Source organism: Cornus florida, unplaced genomic scaffold (assembly GCF_030987335.1).
Source record: "Cornus florida cultivar Cherokee Brave unplaced genomic scaffold, ASM3098733v1 CherokeeBrave_3.0.0_Hap2_Chr01, whole genome shotgun sequence".
Taxonomy (NCBI): Eukaryota; Viridiplantae; Streptophyta; class Magnoliopsida; order Cornales; family Cornaceae; genus Cornus; species Cornus florida.
This window is the reverse complement of record NW_026775571.1, coordinates 108,413,344-108,433,795: the sequence shown is the minus strand read 5'-3', so window position 1 is coordinate 108,433,795 and position 20,452 is coordinate 108,413,344. Positions and strand designations below refer to the sequence as shown.

The 20,452-nt window shown below is 36.1% G+C and overlaps 1 protein-coding gene and 1 pseudogene across 1 annotated transcript; both read right to left on the bottom strand.

Annotated features, from left to right (window-relative positions):
• Positions 1-1,322: 1,322 nt before the first annotated feature.
• Positions 1,323-20,009, bottom strand: LOC132313155 (uncharacterized). Its single transcript, XM_059811836.1, has 8 exons — positions 19,609-20,009; positions 19,382-19,512; positions 16,918-16,973; positions 16,782-16,839; positions 16,571-16,681; positions 3,054-3,410; positions 2,338-2,937; positions 1,323-2,085 (listed from the first exon to the last, which is right to left on the bottom strand). The coding sequence occupies exons 1-7, from the start codon at positions 19,841-19,843 to the stop codon at positions 2,377-2,379; spliced, it is 1,509 nt and encodes a 502-aa protein (XP_059667819.1). The 5' UTR covers positions 19,844-20,009; the 3' UTR covers positions 1,323-2,085; positions 2,338-2,376.
• Positions 6,537-14,212, bottom strand: LOC132274336 (uncharacterized; annotated as a pseudogene).
• Positions 20,010-20,452: the final 443 nt, after the last annotated feature.

Here is a 20,452-nt window from a genome sequence, read left to right as displayed (position 1 = left end):
GTGACAACAACAAATGTTAATAAACGTTATTTTTACTTTTTATTGTCACTCAAGAAAACAAAATTATGTTTCTGCTTTCTTTAGATTACAAAAGCAAAAAAAGGAAATGTTAGTAAACACATTAGTATTTTTCCTAAGATAGGTCTAATCACTCAATTAGCATACACTAAAAAAAAAAAAAAAAAAAACAAAATCCACCTAATATAGATGATGGGTAAAGTGCAAAAAACCTCCTGAATTACGTTTGAATTTACAAATAACCCCCCTGAACTATATTTTGTGTATAAAACCCCCTAAACTATTTTATTTTGTTACAACATACCCCAAAGGCTATATTATATTTTATTAAATAATCATAATGCCCCTTCTTATTGAATTACATTTAATATTTTTTTATCTAAATAAATTATGAAAAAATTCATACTAATTTTGATGAGATATTTTTCATTAAATTTGCATAAAATTTATCTTTAATTTTAAATTAATTATTTAATTTTTTTAAAAAAATTTAATTAATTTTTTTATTTTTAATGAATACATTACATGAAAATAAAGTATTTTTCAAAAGTACTTTATTAATTTTCCATCAATATATTGTATGAAAAAGATGATATTTTTTTTTTTTGTACAAGAAAACGTTTAAATTGGTTATAATACATTTTATTATAAATAATAAAATTTTAATAATAAATTAATCAATTTGGAAAATAGTAGTTACAAATTTATTTATCTATTTAATTTTTTAATTTTTATTTTTATGATAAATTGATACGAATAATAAAATTAAGGTAAATAGTATAATTAATATTTACACAAGAGAAAAGATAATAAAAATGATTTAATAAGAAATGAAAATTTTAAGAGAAAGGGTAAAAATAGTCTTTTGTAATAAATTTGTCCTTAATTACAACAAATCAATAGTTCATGGGGGCATTTTTTAGTTCAAAGGTTATTTGCAAAAAAGCAATAGTTTAAGGAATTTTTTTGCACTTCATAGTTAAGATGGAAAGGGCAGTGCTGGCATCTTAGATGTTTTCATAAATATGTTTATTTCTAATTCATGAATTCAGGAGATTCATTCATTCCAAGTCCCAACTATGAACTTGAATAAATTTATTCATCTATCACATCATAGGAAGCAAGAAACATCACATAATTTTAGAACCTTTCAGAGAATTAAAATGCTTATATATATGTCAACGCATTCTTCGTGTGTACATGTAGTTTTTAAATTCGAAGAGTTATGAATCAGAATTATTTGTAGTATGCATATAAATACTTGTAAAGTACTTATGAATGTAAAAATTAAAAGGTTCTAACAATTGAAAGAAATATAAAGAATTTTATTAACAACAGATTTGCCTCCACAACAAAGGGTAGTTGTTCTACATCGGATCCGGATGGAAAGTAAAATGAGTATAAATGAGTGGGTATGCAGCACAACCCAATAACTTAAATTTTTGAATAAATAGATAAACGGCCACCTATTAAAGTTGGTATCAGAACCAGATTCAGTCCTTGATCCATTATCACCCCAAATCTCAGGCCTGGAGACATCCAGGTGAGCCCACCCGAGTAGCCATATAGAGCTAACATACCATTTTCATTCACCTTCTTTTCCCCAACTTCCTTTAATTATTTAAGTTCACAAAAGGAGTGATCATCACAGAAGCTACAAAAATAACACCCAACTGTAGCATCCAAAACCCAAACAAGATACGCACCACAGCTGGGAATAACATTAACACCCCAAAGCATATATTACAAACACTTCTAGCATGCTACCACATCTCTGCCTAAGAACTGATCTCGGCAACAACCACTCAGCTGCAATTTAACAAGCCACAGAAGATCTCCAAACCAGCAAGCTGTACAGATATTTTTCACTAATGTACGGATTATAATTTATCAAGTTCACTTGCTTACGAGGACATTACCCAGTGGCCTAGTTGGTAGAGCACCCATCTCTCCGATCAGGTGCCCGTGTTCGAGTCCCTGCGCTTCACTACTAATAGGTGTTGTGTACATATGAATGGATGTCTTCCAAACATTTCACTGGTAAAAAAGTCCGAGTTGGTTCAATCCCTAATCAAATTACAAAATTAGATTATAAGGGAACTAGATAGAAAATAGGTTAGCAGCAACCATTCAAAAATCAAGAACTGTATAGTCTGTAGTGCCGGCAATTTTCCAGTATGGTTGCTGTAGAAGCAAGCTCGGTTAAATTATTTTGTTTATATAAATGACGAAACCACATCTAATAATACCAAAACAAACAATATCAAGTATATGAGAATAATTAAAATATAGTGCAAGAAAAAAATAGAAAAGACTTACTGAGATTAATGAATAGGATAACAAATAATTAGTGACTCTTCAAGGGTCATTTTCTCCGTGCATCATCTTATTTAGCAATTCCAAACGCCGGTCAAATGGAACACCAAAAAATGCGCTTTTGTGCTGAGAACATTTGAGAAGGAACGAAAATGCATCCGACTGAATACAATCAGGAACTCCAATGTTTATCAGTTCCGCAAATACTTCTTCGTCTGAATGATAATCAGCTCGTGCTTTCTCAGCTATTGCAACTATCTTTGCTGCAATTTCGAGTCCCCTCTCAGCAACAAGATTTCTTTTTTCAATTGCCTCAGCTACCTTGTTAATTCCAGATTCAATGACTTCAATCTCTTTCCCAAATAAATCAACCATTAGATCATTTCTTTTTGTACCTTTTGAAGACTCCCCACACTCTGAATTTGACTCATAGTTGTCTAAATTACAACCAGTTGAGGTGCCAGTATCCATTGCCCATTTGAGAACTTTTTCCTTTGCACTAACAAAACCTTGACCATTAGCTCTATCTTTTGCAAAAAGTTCATACAACTTACCATAATGGTTTATTTTGGTATGCCTCCATTTTGAAGCTGATGGTTTCTCCTAGAAAAGTAAGAAACGTATAATAGGCATTCAAATATATATAAATATATATAAAACGATTAAATGAACTAACAATAAAATAATTAAAATAGAAGTCTAACAAAATTCCTACGTACCTCTATGAGGGCCTTCCATACTTCTGGCTCAGCCTCAAACAATTTTGTTTCTGGACTCCATGATATCCCACTTAAATTTTTGAATAATTCAAAACATGTGTTAAATTTCGTTTTCAAATAATAAATACGATTTTTCAACTGACGTTTAGTAAACGGATAGGCAAGTTTTTGAGAGCATATCTTCATAGCATTTAAATATGCAACAGAATACAAAGTTCCATCAACTATATTCCCATTTTCTTGTTGCTCCAGTAGTGCATCAAATAATACGTCATCCATTTCTTCAGTCCATTTTACTGCATTGTTCTTAATTTCATCCACATTCATATCTTTATTTGATTTCTTCATTTCCACAACCTGTAATTTTTTAATATCAGATAACAATAAATTTTCTATACCATCACCCCCTTTTTTTTAAAAAGGGTAGAAATATAAGCCCACAAATGACAGAAATTTTTAATTTGAAATATGCATCTAATATAATAAAACAAAGTAATTACAAATAAAATGTCATAATTATTCAGTAAGTTAAAGACATGAAAGTACTGTTACAAATAGAAAAAGGAAAAAGAAACATTATGGTTCCTAATCCTCCCACATGTTAGCTGCTATGGCATTCCCTAAAATCGATCCTTGCTTAGCCTCATCATCATTAGCAAGTGTGTCTCTCTCCTCGTCAATATGTATATCAATGTTCATGAGGTCTCGATCAACTTGTTCAATCAATATTTCATCACGTTCTACACCCATTAGATAATTATGCAAGATACAACATGCTACAATCTTTTAAACTGTATCAAATGGGTAATGAGCCTCTGCACCAGTTGAAATAATTGGAAATCGTTTTTTAACCACATCAAATACTCTTTCAATTACATTGTGCAAGGAAGAATGTCGGAGATTAAATAATACTTCAGCATTTTCTCTCCTCGGCAATATGTATATCAATGTTCATGAGGTCTCAATCAACTTGTTCAATCAATATTTCATCACATTCTACACCCATTAGATAATTATGCAAGATACAACATGCTAAAATCTTTGTAACTGTATCAAATGGGTACTGAGCCTCTGCACCAGTTGAAATAATTGGAAATCGTTTTTTAACCACATCAAATACCTTTCAATTACATTGTGCAAGGAAGAATGTCGGAGATTAAATAATACTTCAGCATTTTCTAGTGCACGTGTTGTGTATTCTTTCAGATGGTAGCGATTAGTGAACACCTCTATATGGAGTTATTAGCCCATTCTTTAACATATAACCTCCATCCACTAGATAATATTTACCTAGAAGAAATAAGAAAATTATTTGTTACTCTTTTTAACTTATGAAATCACAAACTTGATAGAAATTACTATAAGTTACCTTTAGGGATTATTACTTTATTTTCTCGATCTAAAAGAATTTTTTTTATTACCCTTGAATCAGATGCAGATCCTTCCAATCCCACCGAGGCAAAACATATGTAAATTTCATGTGAAATGAGCATGCCGCGAAGACATTTTTGTGTTGGATAGTCTTTTCTTCATAGATATCTTGGTGTATCTATTTTAGACACTTTCATACGAATATGAGTCCCATCAAATTGATCCTACACAATCCTGAAATTTATAAGAAGTGTATTATTATTGTTTTATATGTAGAAAATATTTAAAAAATAATATTAATGGTATAAGATTTATTTTTACCTTGAAATATAGATAGAATCTTACTATTGCGTATTTGTGGAGGGTCTTCCGAAGCACTTGGTTGTTTTAGGTATAAAGTTTCTAAACTGATTGTTGCTTTTAGCACATCATGAAAATGGTAACAAACAGTCCCGCCAGATTGAACAAAGAAGAACTGGATGGCACGGTTTTTCACGTTATGCGCTCAGACATAAAGAAACTTACTTTCTCCTCAACCAAAGCATTTCTATTGTCCTTGCAATGACCGGTAAAATGAAGTAAGTTACACAATTTAGTAAATGCATATGGTCCCATACGTTATATGTCACTATAATTCTCACCAGAAGCAAGTTTTTTCATTAGTTGTTCATGTACACTAAGTTTTTCCCCATCAATGTCATCTATTGCCCTTTTCACATAGTGTCAATGCAATGTCATTCCCATCATCTAAAGTACGTGAACATAATAAATAAGTTGAACCACCTCCATTTTTCATCTCCATTTCCAACTATTTAAATATTCTACAATATTTTTGCACAAAGTTTCTTCTTCACAGTCTTCCAGTTCATCTGCATCATTCTTATCCCAACTATCATTTAAATCTCCGACTATTTCCATCTAGCAAATCTATGTAATCAATAAATAATTTGTAACACAAATGATGAGAAACTAAAGTTATTACGTAGTAACTAACGGGTCTCCAAAATTTTTAGCTAATTATTATTCGGTATATATATATATACACACACACACACACACATATTAACTCACTAAACCATATTTGACATAATGGTAAAAGTGTAGCATGAGAGCTTTTTTGCCATTTAATCATCTCCAGGGTACTACTTAAGAAGGCATTCGGGCCTAGCCTTCTTGACTTTCATTAAGTGCCAAATTGGAGAGGAAAGGTGGTCGACCTTTGTCTATGTGGAAGCTGGCGTGGCTAAAATGCTATGAGCTTATATATGCAACCCACTAAACCGCTAAACAAATAAAGTTCTAGAGTTCTTAAAGTACACACATTCACCCTTATTCAAAATCACAAAAATGAAGGTGGTAGATAGATTGGTATTAAATTCCTTAAATGATTCCATTGGAGGTAGGCAGATTTTGGATCTGACACTGAAACAAACGAACATGTGACTTTGAGAATCAGAAAAAATTGTTGTTACAAGTAAGCTTCAATCTCGAGAAGGTACATGTTCATGTGCTCTAAGGGACCTCACGATGAATTATTGATGTAGGACAAGAGAGCAACCTTAAATAGCTAAGAACTCAAAGAATTCAGAGTCTGAAAGTTCTAACAACTAGGGCTGAAATTTGGAGGTTCGATGGTAGAAATGTAGAAAAACAAAGGAGAAGTGGCTGGAAATTCAAATAAACAGAGCTATGGTAGTAGAGAGAGGATTGAAAACAACAAAAACCTATTGAAATCACACGAACAAGGCCTAGGCATCACACCCCTAAAGAAGGCCTCACACCCTCAGAATTTGTGAATCACTCACAAAAAAATCTCCAAGATTTTTATTCATTCATTGACTGCCTCACCAAGTTTATATCATACCCTTCTTATAACAACTTATGACCCTCAGATTACCCCATGATTGAGGTAATCAGAAGTTGACTCTATAGCATAATAAAAGTAATCACCCCGTAATTGAGGTAATCAATATTTGACTCTATGATTACCCCATAATTGAGGTAATCAATATTTGACTCTAGCAAAATAAAAGTAATTACTATGGACGGATGCAATTTGACTGAAATTGATGCAAGCTACAATAATTATGCAATTTGACCAAATCCCCCTAATTATGAACGACTCCAAGTGGACCCCCCATCATCTAGCATGTGCCAAATTAAGGCTTGAGCCATGTAACTTTCCTTTTTGCGCCTTTTGTATATCCTTAAAGATGTCTGCAATTGATCTCTATCACTATCAATTCTCCCAGGCTTGGGAAAACTCGAACCCAACGAGTTAAAAGGATAAAATTGCTTATAAAGGTAAGGAGGTAGGCATTGGAACTCATTGTCGTTAATCCAAGTACAATAAAAAAGTGGACATCCCCTCCCGTTACCAAGGAACGTTTGATAACCACATCCGCTTGTTGAAACAAGTTGGTGATCAAATAACTGATTAACAATTGCATCGAGGAAAAGGAAGCGCCTTCCAGTATGAAGTTTGAAAATCAGCGTCCAGGCAATATTCATAACAGCACCCATAAGGTATTCCAAGGAACCATTATGGACCATCTGTTTTGCTTTCATAGCAGCATCAACCTCTGAGAAAACACATGCCGATTGGTTGACCTCTGCAAGCAAATCAATCTTCAAGTTAGGAGTAGAAAAATTAGAAAGCCTCATATTGCGTAGATGTGCGCCCAAGAAGATTTTTTGAATCTGGATGCAGCCGGAAGGTATGACATCACAAAAGCTGAAATGACAATCGCAAAGGAACCCTAGGAAATCATAAAGTAGAACTAGCAACACCTCGAGTGTAACTTTATAAAGAAAATGAACCGGCTCCCTGAGTTCAGCATTTCTCAGGAATGGTTCCAGAAATTGGAACAAATTTACCAGCGAGCCTTGAAAATAAGGCCACCCCTTTTGAGAGTTTCCTGGCAACAATTTTGACATGAAATTTTTGTGCCTCACCAGCTCAAGCCACGCAAAGCTGAATGCATGAACTGTAAGGGGCTACAAAGCGTGGAATGCACTAGAAAAAGCAGTCAAAACCTGAAATTTTCCACCATCAAAGACAGGTTCAAGGGAACCCTGGTCCAGCAGCCAGTTCAGGAACAACCTAAAATATGGCCTTGGATTAACAAATGCTTTCTTCTTCTCTGCATCTTCCTGAATAAATTTTACGGTTATTATCAAAACCTTAGGTAGAATAGAGAGTTTAATAGGTCCATGGTCGACAGAGCAGAACTTGAGGATTGCAAAGACCAGTTTTGCATATCTATCAAAGGCAAGGAAAGACAGCGGCTGTACTTGTTGAGATGATTGCAAAGCATGTGATACGGAAAGTTCCAAGAGGTGGCGAAAAAAATGGTCTGGCATATCATCCCCTTTCAGAAATCCACTGTGCTGCAATTGCAAGACATAATGGGCACAACCAGCAGCATTTGCACCAGGAAGTTCACATATCTGATACCACTTTGCAAACAACATGGACACCTGCTCACAAAAGCCAGCAGGATCTGGTTCCACTGGCTCAGGGACAGTATATTCTTCCCTACCAGCTGCTGAATGATCAACAACCTTTTTGTCTCTCGGTGGTCTGTATATCCTCCTTTTTGACAATTACACAAGCCAATGCGATAGCAATGGCAGAAGGATTCCTTGCATCCTTAACCATCCGTAGAAATGACTTCGGAGACCCAGGTCTAGCCACAAGTGTTGCCAGTGCATGAACGAGATTATGAGGTTCCGAAATGACGCTGGAATCATTGATCACCAACGCCTGAATAAGGGAGACTGCAAACTCAGTAGCAGACTTATTCCTTTCAACATTAATAAGCTTTGCTATGGGCATGTTATATTCCGACATGTATAGCAAGTCTTGGCGAATAAGACTGTTAGAAGTTTTATATATATATGTTGGGTCATTATGTAATTACATTTAGTTAATAGGACCCTCGTGTTATTATGCAAAACTTGTACCCTTTATATATAAGCCTACACAGGCTTATTAGGTTATTGTGTTGAATATACAATTTTAGTGTTTTGCTCTCTCTCTCTCTCTCTCGATTCTGAACATGGTATTAGAGCAAAATGATTATGGGTGTGAGAGTCAGTAGGTGGGTTGTTTTGTATAAGATCTGAGTTCTTGTATACGATCTGAATTGCAATTGGAATCACGATTGTGTTTTTGGTGTCTCTACCGGCAACTTCTCCTTCGTCGTCGTCGGCAATTCCTTGTTCACCGTAGTCGGATCTGAAGCTTGTTCGTCGTCGTCTCTGCTTTCTTCGTTGTCGCCGGCAGCTCTTCTTTGGTTGTCAGCGAGCTCGCCGACATCTGCCGTCTCGATTTGCAGAGGTGAGGTTGGTTTTTTGGCCGGAAGTTGCAGCCGCTGCTTGTGATTGGGTTGCCGTCGCTTCCGCCGTGTTGTACACCGGTGTTTGTGAAGGTGTGAAGAAGAAGACCCGTGTTTGGCTACACGGTTATGCTATTCCTACCCAGGTTTAGTAAACCTGGGATAGCTATTCCAATTCCGGTTTACTAAACCAGGGATAGCCCAGATCCAGCCTGTTTGCCCAGGATCCGACCCGTTTGCCCAGATCCGACTCGTTCCCAGGTTCGGTCAGAATACAAATTCTGCATTTTTTTTTTCCCCTCTTCTTCTCTGTTTTCCTGGATTAAATATGGCGTCCAGTTCAGATTTGCTTTCTCCCACATTAAGTCTTCATTCTCCCATGACTTCAGTTAAACTCAATGGGAAGAACTACATACTGTGGGCTAAATCTGTTGCCATTTTTCTCAAAGGCAGAGGTCTGGGCAATCATCTGACTAAAGATAAACCCAAGGAAACTGATACTTCTTTTGATACATGGGAAAAGGAAGATGCTCAGATCATCTCTCTACTGTTAAACAGTATTGAATCCTAAATTAGTTCAACTTTACTTTACTTGGATACTGCCAAGGAGATATGGAACAGATTGCAGCAATTGTATTCTGGGACAGGTAATATCACTCGTGTTTATGAGCTATGTAAGCAGTACTTGCATCTTGAACAAGGTAATCATAGTATAGAGGCGTATTATTCCACAGTTATGGGAGTCTGTGAGGAGCTGAATATGTATTAGCCCATTACTGCTGATGTTCGCAGTATGCAACAACAACGTGAGGACTTTAATGTTGTCCGTTTTCTCATCGGTCTGTCATCAACATATGAGCCTTTTCGTGCACAGATTATGGGCAGTCCCACCCTTCCCTCTCTTGCTGAGGTGTTCTCCCGACTTCAACGCGCTACACTTGCCAATGACACCTCAAATTTGAATTCTGGGCAGAGTGGTAAAAGTTTAGCTTTGGTAGTGTCAAAGGGAGAACATAATGCTTACCATGGAGGTCGTGGGGGACGCTTCACCCGTGGTGGTCTTGATTCACAGGGAGGACGTGGTCGTGGTAGGGAACCACGAAAATGTACTCATTGTGGCTTTCTAATCATACTGTGAACTATTGTTGGGACCTTCATGGCAAACCATCTAGTTATGCCAATCAAGTTTCCTCCTCTCCGAATGATGTTGCTTCTCCATCTCACAATGTATCTGAATCAGCAACAGTCCCGGTTCCACGGGATGAGTATAATCAGTTTTTGTCTTATAAGCAAGCATCTAATTCATCTTCCACGTCTACCTTTGCCCAATCAGGTAATGCGCCCACGTGTCTATTGTCTTCCACTAACAGTCCTTGGATCATAGACACTGGAGCATCCAATCATATGACTGGATGTTCTTCTCGTCTATCTGATTTTAATTATGTACCTTCTTCTCAACGTGTTACTCTTGCTAATGGTTCATCCACTCAGGTTTCAGGTTTGAGGACTACTCAGCTTAGTGATTCCTTGTCTCTCTCATCTGTTTTATATGTTCCGCAGTTTCCCTTTAATTTAATGTCTATCAGTAAGCTTACTAAATCTCTCCAGTGCTCTGTTACATTTGATCCTACTTCTTGTGTGTTTCAGGATCTCAAGACGAAGAAGAAGATTGGTACGGGGCATGAAGCCAGTGGCTTATATTATTTTGATTTGGAACCTTATCTTATGGCTCTTCAGTCTTCTCTGTCTCCATTCCAGTTGCATTATTGTCTTGGTCACCCGTCACTTCAAGTTTTGAAGCGTCAAGTTCCTAGTCTTCGTCATTTGAAATTCTTGTCATGTGAAGTTTGTCAACTTAGTAAGCACCATCGCGTGTCTTTCAAGTCTAGGGTTAATAATCGTGTCTCTAGTCCTTTTCATTTGGTTCATTCAGATGTATGGGGTCCAATAAAGCATTCTTCAATTAATAAATTTCATTATTTTGTGACTTTTGTGGATGATTATTCTTGCCTGACTTGGTTGTTTCTATTAAAAGATCGTTCTGAGTTATTTTTAATTTTTCAAAAATTTCGCAAAGAAGTCAAAACTCAATTTGGATGCCCAATTCGTATTCTACGTTCTGATAATGCTAAGGAATATTCCTCAAACCCCTTTGATACATATCTTAGTGATAAAGGAATTATTCACCAAAATTCATGTGTTTATACTCCTTAACAAAATGGAGTTGCAGAACGTAAGAATCGACACCTCTTAGAAGTAACCCGTGCTCTTTTGTTTCATATGCGTATGCCTAAACGGTTTTGGGGTGATGCTGTTCTTACTGCCTGTCATCTTATTAACCGTATGCCATCATCTGTATTAGATGGCAAATCTCCATATTCTTTTCTCTTCCTCCTAGAGTTTTTGGATGTGTATGTTATGTCCACAATCTTGGTCCTGGTTTTGATAAACTAGACCCTCGTGCCACAAAATGTGTCTTTCCTGGCTACTCTCGTTCTCATAAAGGTTATTGCTGCTATAGTCCTGTTTCTCAATGATACTTTATTAGCGCGGATGTCACCTTTTGTGAGTCCATCCCATATTTTTCAGCTAATGATTCATTTCTTGATATCACTCCTGAGTCGCCTCTTCCTGCGGTTCCTCTTCCCTCACTTTCTCTTCAACCCAGCTCTCCTTCACCTGCCCCGTTACAGGTGTACAAAAGAAGACCAAAGCTATCTGCTGTCGTGCCTCCTCCATCATCTTCAGAGTCTTTGGATCTTACACCTTCCAATGTGTCTAATTCCTTGCCGATTGCACTTCGTAAAGCTCCTCGCTCGTGTGTTACTAAACATCCCATTGCTCATTATGTCTATTATAATTCCTTGTCGCCATCATTCTCATGTTTTTCCTCTAAGTTGTCTACTACATTTGTTCCTGAGACTGTGCAGGATGCTTTGTCTGATTCAGGCTGGAGGAAAGCCATGCAAGATGAAATGGATGCTTTGCATAAGAATGGCACATGGACTCTTGTTCCATTCCCTCCAGGTGCCAAACCTGTTGGTTGTCGCTGGGTATATACTGTGAAGTATCTTCCAGATGGGTCTGTTGAGCGTTTAAAAGCCCGTCTTGTTGCCAAAGGTTATACCCAAACTTATGGTATTGGCTATGATGAGACGTTTGCCCCTGTTGCTAAGATTTCTTCTATTCGTGTTTTGATTTCTCTTACTGCAAATAGACATTGGCCTCTGTTTCAGTTAGACGTTAAAAATGCCTTTTTGCATGGTGACTTAGCAGAAGAGGTTTATATGGAGCAACCACCTGGGTTTGTTGCTCAAGGGGAGTATCTTCACACTGTTTGTCGCCTTAAAAAGGCCTTGTATGGATTGAAACAATCTCCACGGGCTTGGTTTGGAAAATTCTCTGAGGCAGCATTAAAGTTTGGTCTTCACAGGTGTCAGACTGACCATTCGGTATTTCACCAGCGCACTAAGCTGGCTTCATAATTCTTGTGGTGCATGTAGATGATATTGTGATCACAGGTGATGATTCTGAAGGCATTGCTAAGTTGAAGTTGTTTCTGCAATATCGAATCCACACTAAAGACTTGGGTAAACTTAGGTATTTCTTGGGTATTGAAGTTGCTAGATCCAAGATAGGTATAAGTTTATCCCAACGAAAGTATGTGTTGGACTAATTAGAAGAAACAGGTATGTTAGGTGGTCGTCCGGTTGATACTCCTATGGATTCAAATACAAAACTTGTAGCTGATGTGGGTGATCTATTTAATGACCCAGGCAGATTTCGTCGCCTTGTTGGGAAATTAATTTATCTCACTATCACTCTACCTGATATTTCATATGCTGTTAGTGTTGTAAGTCAGTTCATGGGAGCTCCTAAAATGCCATATTGGATTGCTATTCTTCGGATTCTCCGATATCTCAAGTAAGCTCCGGGTTTTAGGTTACTATATAAACCAAATGGTCATCTCAGGGTGGAAGGTTTTACAGATGCCGACTGGGCCGGTTCTCCTTTAGATAGGAGATCTACTACAGGCTACTGCACATTTGTAGGAGGAAATCTAGTTATATGGCGAAGTAAAAAGCAAACGGTGGTAGCTCGATCTAGTGCTGAAGCTGAGTATAGGGCAATGGCCCATACCACTAGCGAGTTGACATGGATACAACATTTTCTAAAAGAACTTGGGTTGACAGTTGAAGCTCCTACTCCATTGTTCTGCGATAATCAAGCAGCAGTTCACATTGCATCGAATCCTGTGTTTCATGAGAGGACCAAACATATTAAAGTTGATTGTCACTTCATTCGAGAAAAAATATTGCTTCTCTACTCCATTTGTTAAATCTGAAGATCAATTAGCTGATATGTTTACCAAAGCATTGGGTCATAATCGGCTAAGAACTATCTGTTTCAAGTTGGGACTATTTGATATATATTCTCCAGCTTGAGGGGGAGTGTTAGAAGTTTTATATATATATGTTGGGTCATTATGTAATTACATTTAGTTAATAGGAACCTTGTGTTATTATGCAAGACTTGTACCCTTTATATATAAGCCTACACAGGCTTATTAGGTTATTGTGTTGAATATACAATTTTAGTGTTTTGCTCTCTCTCTCTCTCTCTCGATTCTGAACAAAGACCAAGAATTATAACCTTGTTAAACTTCCTCTCCTCACCTGAATAAATCCTTGGAATATAAGTACGATCAATCCAAGCCACTTTGAACGGTTGTGGATATGGTTGGATGGAAAGTTTGAGACGCTTAACCGTGGTTGTGAAGACAACACTTGGGCTGCCACTGCCATCAATAATAGGCTTCCGAGCTTGGTTTCCGCAATGAACTTGCATCTGAAAATTAGAGGTGAGCCACCCATCTTCGTCTTCAACATTAGGGGATGCAAGGATGTGCCTCCCAATAGACATGGATGGAACATTCTCTTCATCCTCTTCCGGATAATCAGTGTTGTAGGTTCCATGATGAAGCAGGTTCTCATTAACCTTGCTAGCCATAGTACTCTTTCCTTCAGGATCATCTATGTTAGATAAAGATGGTTTTGATCCCTCATTTGGCTCCATTATTGCTGTCCAAGTGCTGCAATTTCCATCACTCAACTTCTTCGTAATCTCTCCAGCAGTATCATGTGTCTCATGATGATTTACCTCTAACCGCTTTTTTGGAAACTCTAGCATGGGATGTAGTGGTGGGTCAGCCTTCAAATCACGCCTTTGCTGGGAGTGTAAAGGCTGTTGTTGCTCGCGGTTTCTGCCATCATTAGTACCAAATGCATATTCTTCTTTAAGGGCTACCGATTTGTTAAAAGGCTGCGAAATTCGAGCTACTATCTTATCGCATCGAGCATTCAGCCCTTTAAGTTGTTCCACAATATGAGACAACAATTCAATCTCCTGATTATTATCCAATGTTTCATTGCCCGATTGAGTAAACATAACATCTACTTAGGCTCTGATACCAAAAACTGATATAGGACAAGAGAGTAGCCTTAAATAGCTAAGAACTCAAAGAATTCAGAGTCTGAAAGTTCTAACAACTAGGGCAGAAATTTGGAGGTTCGATAGTATAAATGTAGAAAAACAAAGGAGAAGTGGTTGGAAATTAAAATAAACAGAGCTATGATTCAAGATATTAGTAGAGAGAAATGATTGAAAACAACAAAAACCTATTGGAATCACACCAACATGGTCCAGGCAACACACCTAGAGAAGGCCTCACACCCTCACAAATTGTGAATCACTCACAAAGAAATCTCAAAGATATTTTTATTCATTCATTGACTGCCTCACCAAGTGTACATCATACCTTCTTATAGCAACTTATGACCCTGAGATTACTCCATGATTGAGGTAATCAAAAGTTGACTCTGTAGCTTTATAAAAGTAATCACCACGTAATCGAGGTAATCAATATTTGACTCTAGCATAATAAAAGTAATTACTACTAACGGATGCAATTTGATCATAATTGATGCAAGCTACTACCATAATTATGCAATTTGACCAAATCCCCCAATTATGCAAGACTCCAAGTGGACCCCCCATCATCTAGCATGTGCTGAATTAAGGCTTGAGCCTTGTAACATTCCTTTTTGCGCCTTTTGTATATCCTTAAAGATGTCTGCCATTGATCTCTATCAATTATAGATGGGAGGATTTGGTGTCAGACTGCTGGTGGTACAATAATATGGAGCTGGCACATTAGTAAATTCGTCGTATAAATTGGTCAGATATCACAATGTCAACACAACATGCTCGAGCTTTCAATAATCACAATTTTTTCATGTCGAGAAAATGTGGTAATGAAGGTTGTACTCTAACAAGATTTAGAAACAAACCTTGATGACAACATCAACATACAAACCTAAAAATAGAATTATAGATGCATGATCTCAAAGTATACATTGAATGGTATTATGATGCACAATCTTAAATTTTTTCAATGCTTGACAAATAAATGACATCTTGATTTGGATTGATGACAGACTTCAGCAATCTTGCTCAATCTGAAATATGTTTTTAGATTTCAGTTAAAGGAACCAAAGAGAACAAGATTCTCAATTTGGTTTGAAGCATTGGGTTTCAACATGTTAATCCCCTTCCTACCAACACAAAACCCCACCCCCCCCCCCCCCCCCCAAAATATATATATATGTGCGCGCGCGCGCCTGTGTGTGTGTACATACACAATCTGAGTATATTTTGATATTGTCACTCAAAATATGATGATTTGATTGATAAATGTACTTTTAAGGGTGGTCAAATTTGACCTATTTGGAATTACAAGGTCAACACCTGACCTGACGTAAAAAAATATATATATATTTATAGGGCAAAATGTTGGGGGCAGCGGAAGCGCACAAATACAAGATCCAATGAAAGGTAAACAAAACAATCACAAACACAAGATATACATGGTTCAGCCAAAACCGGCTTACGTCCATGGATGAGAAGAGATTTCACTATGATTCGTAGAGATATTACAACAATAAAGTACCAATACCACCACTCCACGAGCCTATTTCCTCGCTACCAGCGTCACCGGTGTTTTTCCTACTCTAACAACCCGCGTACTACCTCTATCCATCAACTCCCTCATGAGACTACATCGCTCTCAATCTCATAAATATCAACCCAAAGTCTATGTATCTATTAATAGAGTTCCAAATCCAATTCCTTGTTGGACAAGGATTACAATTTCTTAGAGGCCAAGACTTGCCAAACAAGAAATTACCAAACATAATACAACTCTAAAATAAAAACATAATTAGAATATGAATTTGAGACACAATTTCCAACACAAAACAAATGTCTAGAAGACTCGGATAGCTAGCAGACTAGCACCAAATGTCTGAAAACAGGACTTCTACCATAGCTTTTAAGTAGCACTGCAGCATTTTCTAAGAAATAAAAACATTTTTCAGTAGGCTTGACTCATTAATTGAACGAGCCTAAAAGGTGAGGTCAAGCTCTAATAATTTATTTAATGATTGAACATGATCTAAGCCTTTAACGAGTCAAAACTGAATTCTTCTTCAATAGTTTGGTTCATTTGTAGTCCTATTAGCAACACCTTTTTCAAGAAATCGAGAAAACCTATAATCTTGACATTCAAATTTTGTCATTGGAATGATGTATCATAAACAATGCACCAAAGCGGTCATATACTCTTCAAAAAACATGTTATGTATGATAATTGATAAATAAGAGTTCAGAGGACAAACAGCTTGGAGCATTTAAGAAAGCAAATTTAACTACAAGGAAGAGGGTATACCAAAAATAAAAAATAACTACCTCATCACGCAGCGGTTCCAACTCCAAACTCTTTTCTGTAATTTCTCTCTTGTGCTTAATCTTTGGGATCTGATTCATGCTTCCATAGGTTGACTTACCATCTGCAAAGGCCTGAAACCAAAGGGCCGCACTTGAAAAGGGGAATCTCAAATAAAATAAAGAGTCTGAATGTTAATGCATAAAATGAAAACTAAAAACAACAGAAAGTTACCCGTATACTACCCTTCCATCCACAATTTGCCCCAAAACAATTCCAAACTGCTGAACTCCTGCACATATTTAAATAACCAGAATAGATATTACTGGCATAAGGACAAGTAATAAGACAAAAAAATAGAGTGGCTTACCAATTTGGAGAGATCAAAAGGGCTACGCTCTTCTCGCTGGAATCCCCACCTTTGCACTATGGAAAAAAAAAAAAAAAAAAACAACAACAACATATTTTGCATTGGAAAACCAAGGTTTTAATTTTATCCCAAAAACCAAAATGCTTAAATGAGTTGGTAAATTTTTTTTTTTTTTACATGTAAGTATTTCTTTTGACAAGTTTTTTTACATGTAAATATACTACTACATAGTCGTATTTATAAATGATATATACACATATGAATTCAATATAACATCTTTAATATAGAATAATATGTGTTTATCAATTTTTTTATGCACTGGATGTGTTAACAATTTCCATTTGCTGCACTTAGATGTCACAACATGATCCCATCTGATTCCAGGCACCTGGAAGCATTTCAAACCACAATATGCAAGTCCGAACACTTAAACGTGAAAATTTTAGACAACACACAAACGTGAAAATTTTAGACAACACACAACTTGCGAGAATCTTAATATTGTTGAAGATGAGGCATTCCCATTTCAAGCAGCATAAATATTAAAAGTCTCCTGCTGGACAAGCGCAGCATAAAATAAAAAACTCTGAATATATCAATCGATGGAACCCAATAAAAAAGAAAAATGGTACCATGGAAGAAGATTGTTGACCCTGATTTTAAGCTTATGTACCACGAGGTTTAACATTTCAAAATTTTTGGGACGGACAAGCATCCATATTGATTAGGCTATATTTCAAACTTCATTTGCGCATAAACGAACATTGTAAGAGCCTTTCTAACTGACACCCCAGTCATAATGCCACCCACATCTTCTTCTTCTTCTTCTTCTTTTTCTTTTTTCTCTTTTGTACAAGCCTGAAAATTCCTTGCACAATCAAACATATTTTTAAAGAGCATAATCGAATCATAATTTAAGTTCCTAAAATTCCTTGAATATTTTATTAGGCATACACTTGAAGATGCAAATCATTATCAAAGGGGTGTTTTATGCACTTCATAAATGGCTTAAAAGACATGCATGACTCATGTTTTATCAATTACGACTTTTAATTATTTCTCATCTCTAGTAACCAATCACATCCATTCCATTATTTCGTTATACACATTTCAGTTTACGCGAGGCAACTTGAAGAATGGAAGAGCTCCGACGAATTACAAATGACACAGTAATTACATAACCATATATATATCTACGCAAAGACATGCATAATTTTTATGGAAAATTATTGTCTTGTTCAACAGATGCCTTGAGTATCGGTATCATTGACACGAGTTTGAGCCTCAGAGCAGCCACTTTCTGAAATAATAAATGTTAGGTCAATCTTAAGTCATATCTCCCCAGGACAGGCTACAGCAGGACTAAAACTGGGTAATACCCTTTTTACATGCACACTTGTTATATTCAATAACATTTCCTAATTGATCCACTGCTGCTCTCTCTGTGTGTAATCTTTCTATAATTAAAAAAGTGGTGGAATATTAAGTATTTTCTTTGCTTAATTATGCTAATAAGCTTCTACAATGTCTATATAAAAATTATAGATTAGGCATTATTTTATAATCATTTCGAATATAAAAATAAATTAATCAAAAGGCTCACCAAGGATGCCTTACACCTTAACTTGCAAATTGTTTTATACTATCACCTTTAAAGTTGGTTCTTACCACCAGTTGTTTGCTTAAGTAGTATCTCCTACCACAACCAAAAGGGAAGTGAGTGCGTGTTTAATCACCAAAAGAAAAGAACAAAAGGAATAACTTGGTCTCTGACTCTCTGTTAAAATAATTATTTATATTCCTTACATTTGCAAATTCAAATTTCATAAATTTTACACCTCAGTGCCTAGAAACTACCTATTACTTATAAAGTAAAAGGCCTCACTCATGCTTGCACTTCGAAAATTATGAATGAAACGGACCCAAAATATAGCTATTTTTTTCTTGGTAAGTTAGTTTTGCATTAAATAAATCCAGACTAATTTAGATTGAATTTCACTTTTATAAATTTACATTATTTTGTAACAACAGTTCTTACTACCTGGGCTGCAGAAGCAGCACCCTTTTGCAGTAAGACAATAGTAAAGCATGAGCCATGTAAAACTCGGAAAATGATCCACTTAAGCAAAAGTGTCTAAAGTTTACCGGCTAAAACACCACCAAATACTGGGTGAATGTCATGATATACTCTGCACAAGTGGAACAAAATTATTTGACATATAGAAAGAGTTCAGATGGAAGTGGATTACGGTTACCCAAAGCTCTGAATTATCCAGTACAAAACTAATCATACTCACCCCTTAAAGCTCTGAATTTTAATATGGCATGGGTTACACATTTACCCATCATATGAAAACAAATATTGATATTTAAAAATTAATTTTTTGTTTATAAAATTGATATTGTATTAAAGATTTCATATAGATATAACCAAACTACCACAATTTACTCAAAGTATACATACCTCAGGACAAAGTAAGCTATACTCCCCAGGTTCACAAAAATCATTATCAAATCCAAACTCCTCCAGCTTCCGCCTCATAACCCCCATTTGAACCGAATCGAACCCTTGATCTTTTGGGTTCTCCAAATACACTTCAGAAAACAATGTAAAATTAAAAAACAGTACCATGTATAAGCCTTAACATAAAAAAGCATTACACAATACAAGAAAAGTGTAAAGGGAAATACCTGGTTGAGGAATACTGACATGAGAGTCAGATGAAATCCAAGAAGTTCTGAGAGCTAAAGGGTGAATCTTGGAGGTGGGTTTTGAAGGGAGAGGAGAGAAGAGGAGTCTATTGGTGGGTGAAGAAGGGGTTTTTGGTAGTACTGTGAAAGGTGTGGATTCGAGAAATTGTTTGGAACCCCTGGGAACTTTTGAGTTGAAGAGTTTCTGGAGAGGGCTGTGATGAGGAAAACGCATGTCTGATAAACGAAAGAGGTTGGTGCTTCCGTTAACAACCTTCGAAGGCTTTAGGTGAGCTAGAGAAAGTGCAAGGGTTTAAGGTCTGTCTCTTAGAAACGGGGGCAACACGATATAAGTTTTTCTTTGTGGGTCTAAAATATGATATAAAAGGGACTTCATTTGGACGGACTTTTAGATATATATATATATATTGATTAATTTCACTCACACTTCCACTTCAGGTTTGGTTAAGTGACACCCTCAAAATTTTTTCAAAAATACCCATTCTGTATCATTTATATATTGTTTGAATATAGGTATGTATATATATATATGTATGTGTATATATCTTTAAGGATATTTTAGTCTTTTTATTTAATTTTTTTTTTTTTTTAAGACTAAAGAGTTGTTTTTGACAAAGTTATAGAATATTTAAATTATAATATATATATATATATATAGATACATATCCATTTTGTTTAAGTCCATAATAGGACCAAGAAGTTCTATTTTTAAATTTGCTTCCAAATTAGTTTAAATATATATATATATTTCCAAAAATACCCTTATTATTACTGTTCAATCATCTTCTCCCTTAAACATGCCGCCGCCACCTCCCCCACCACC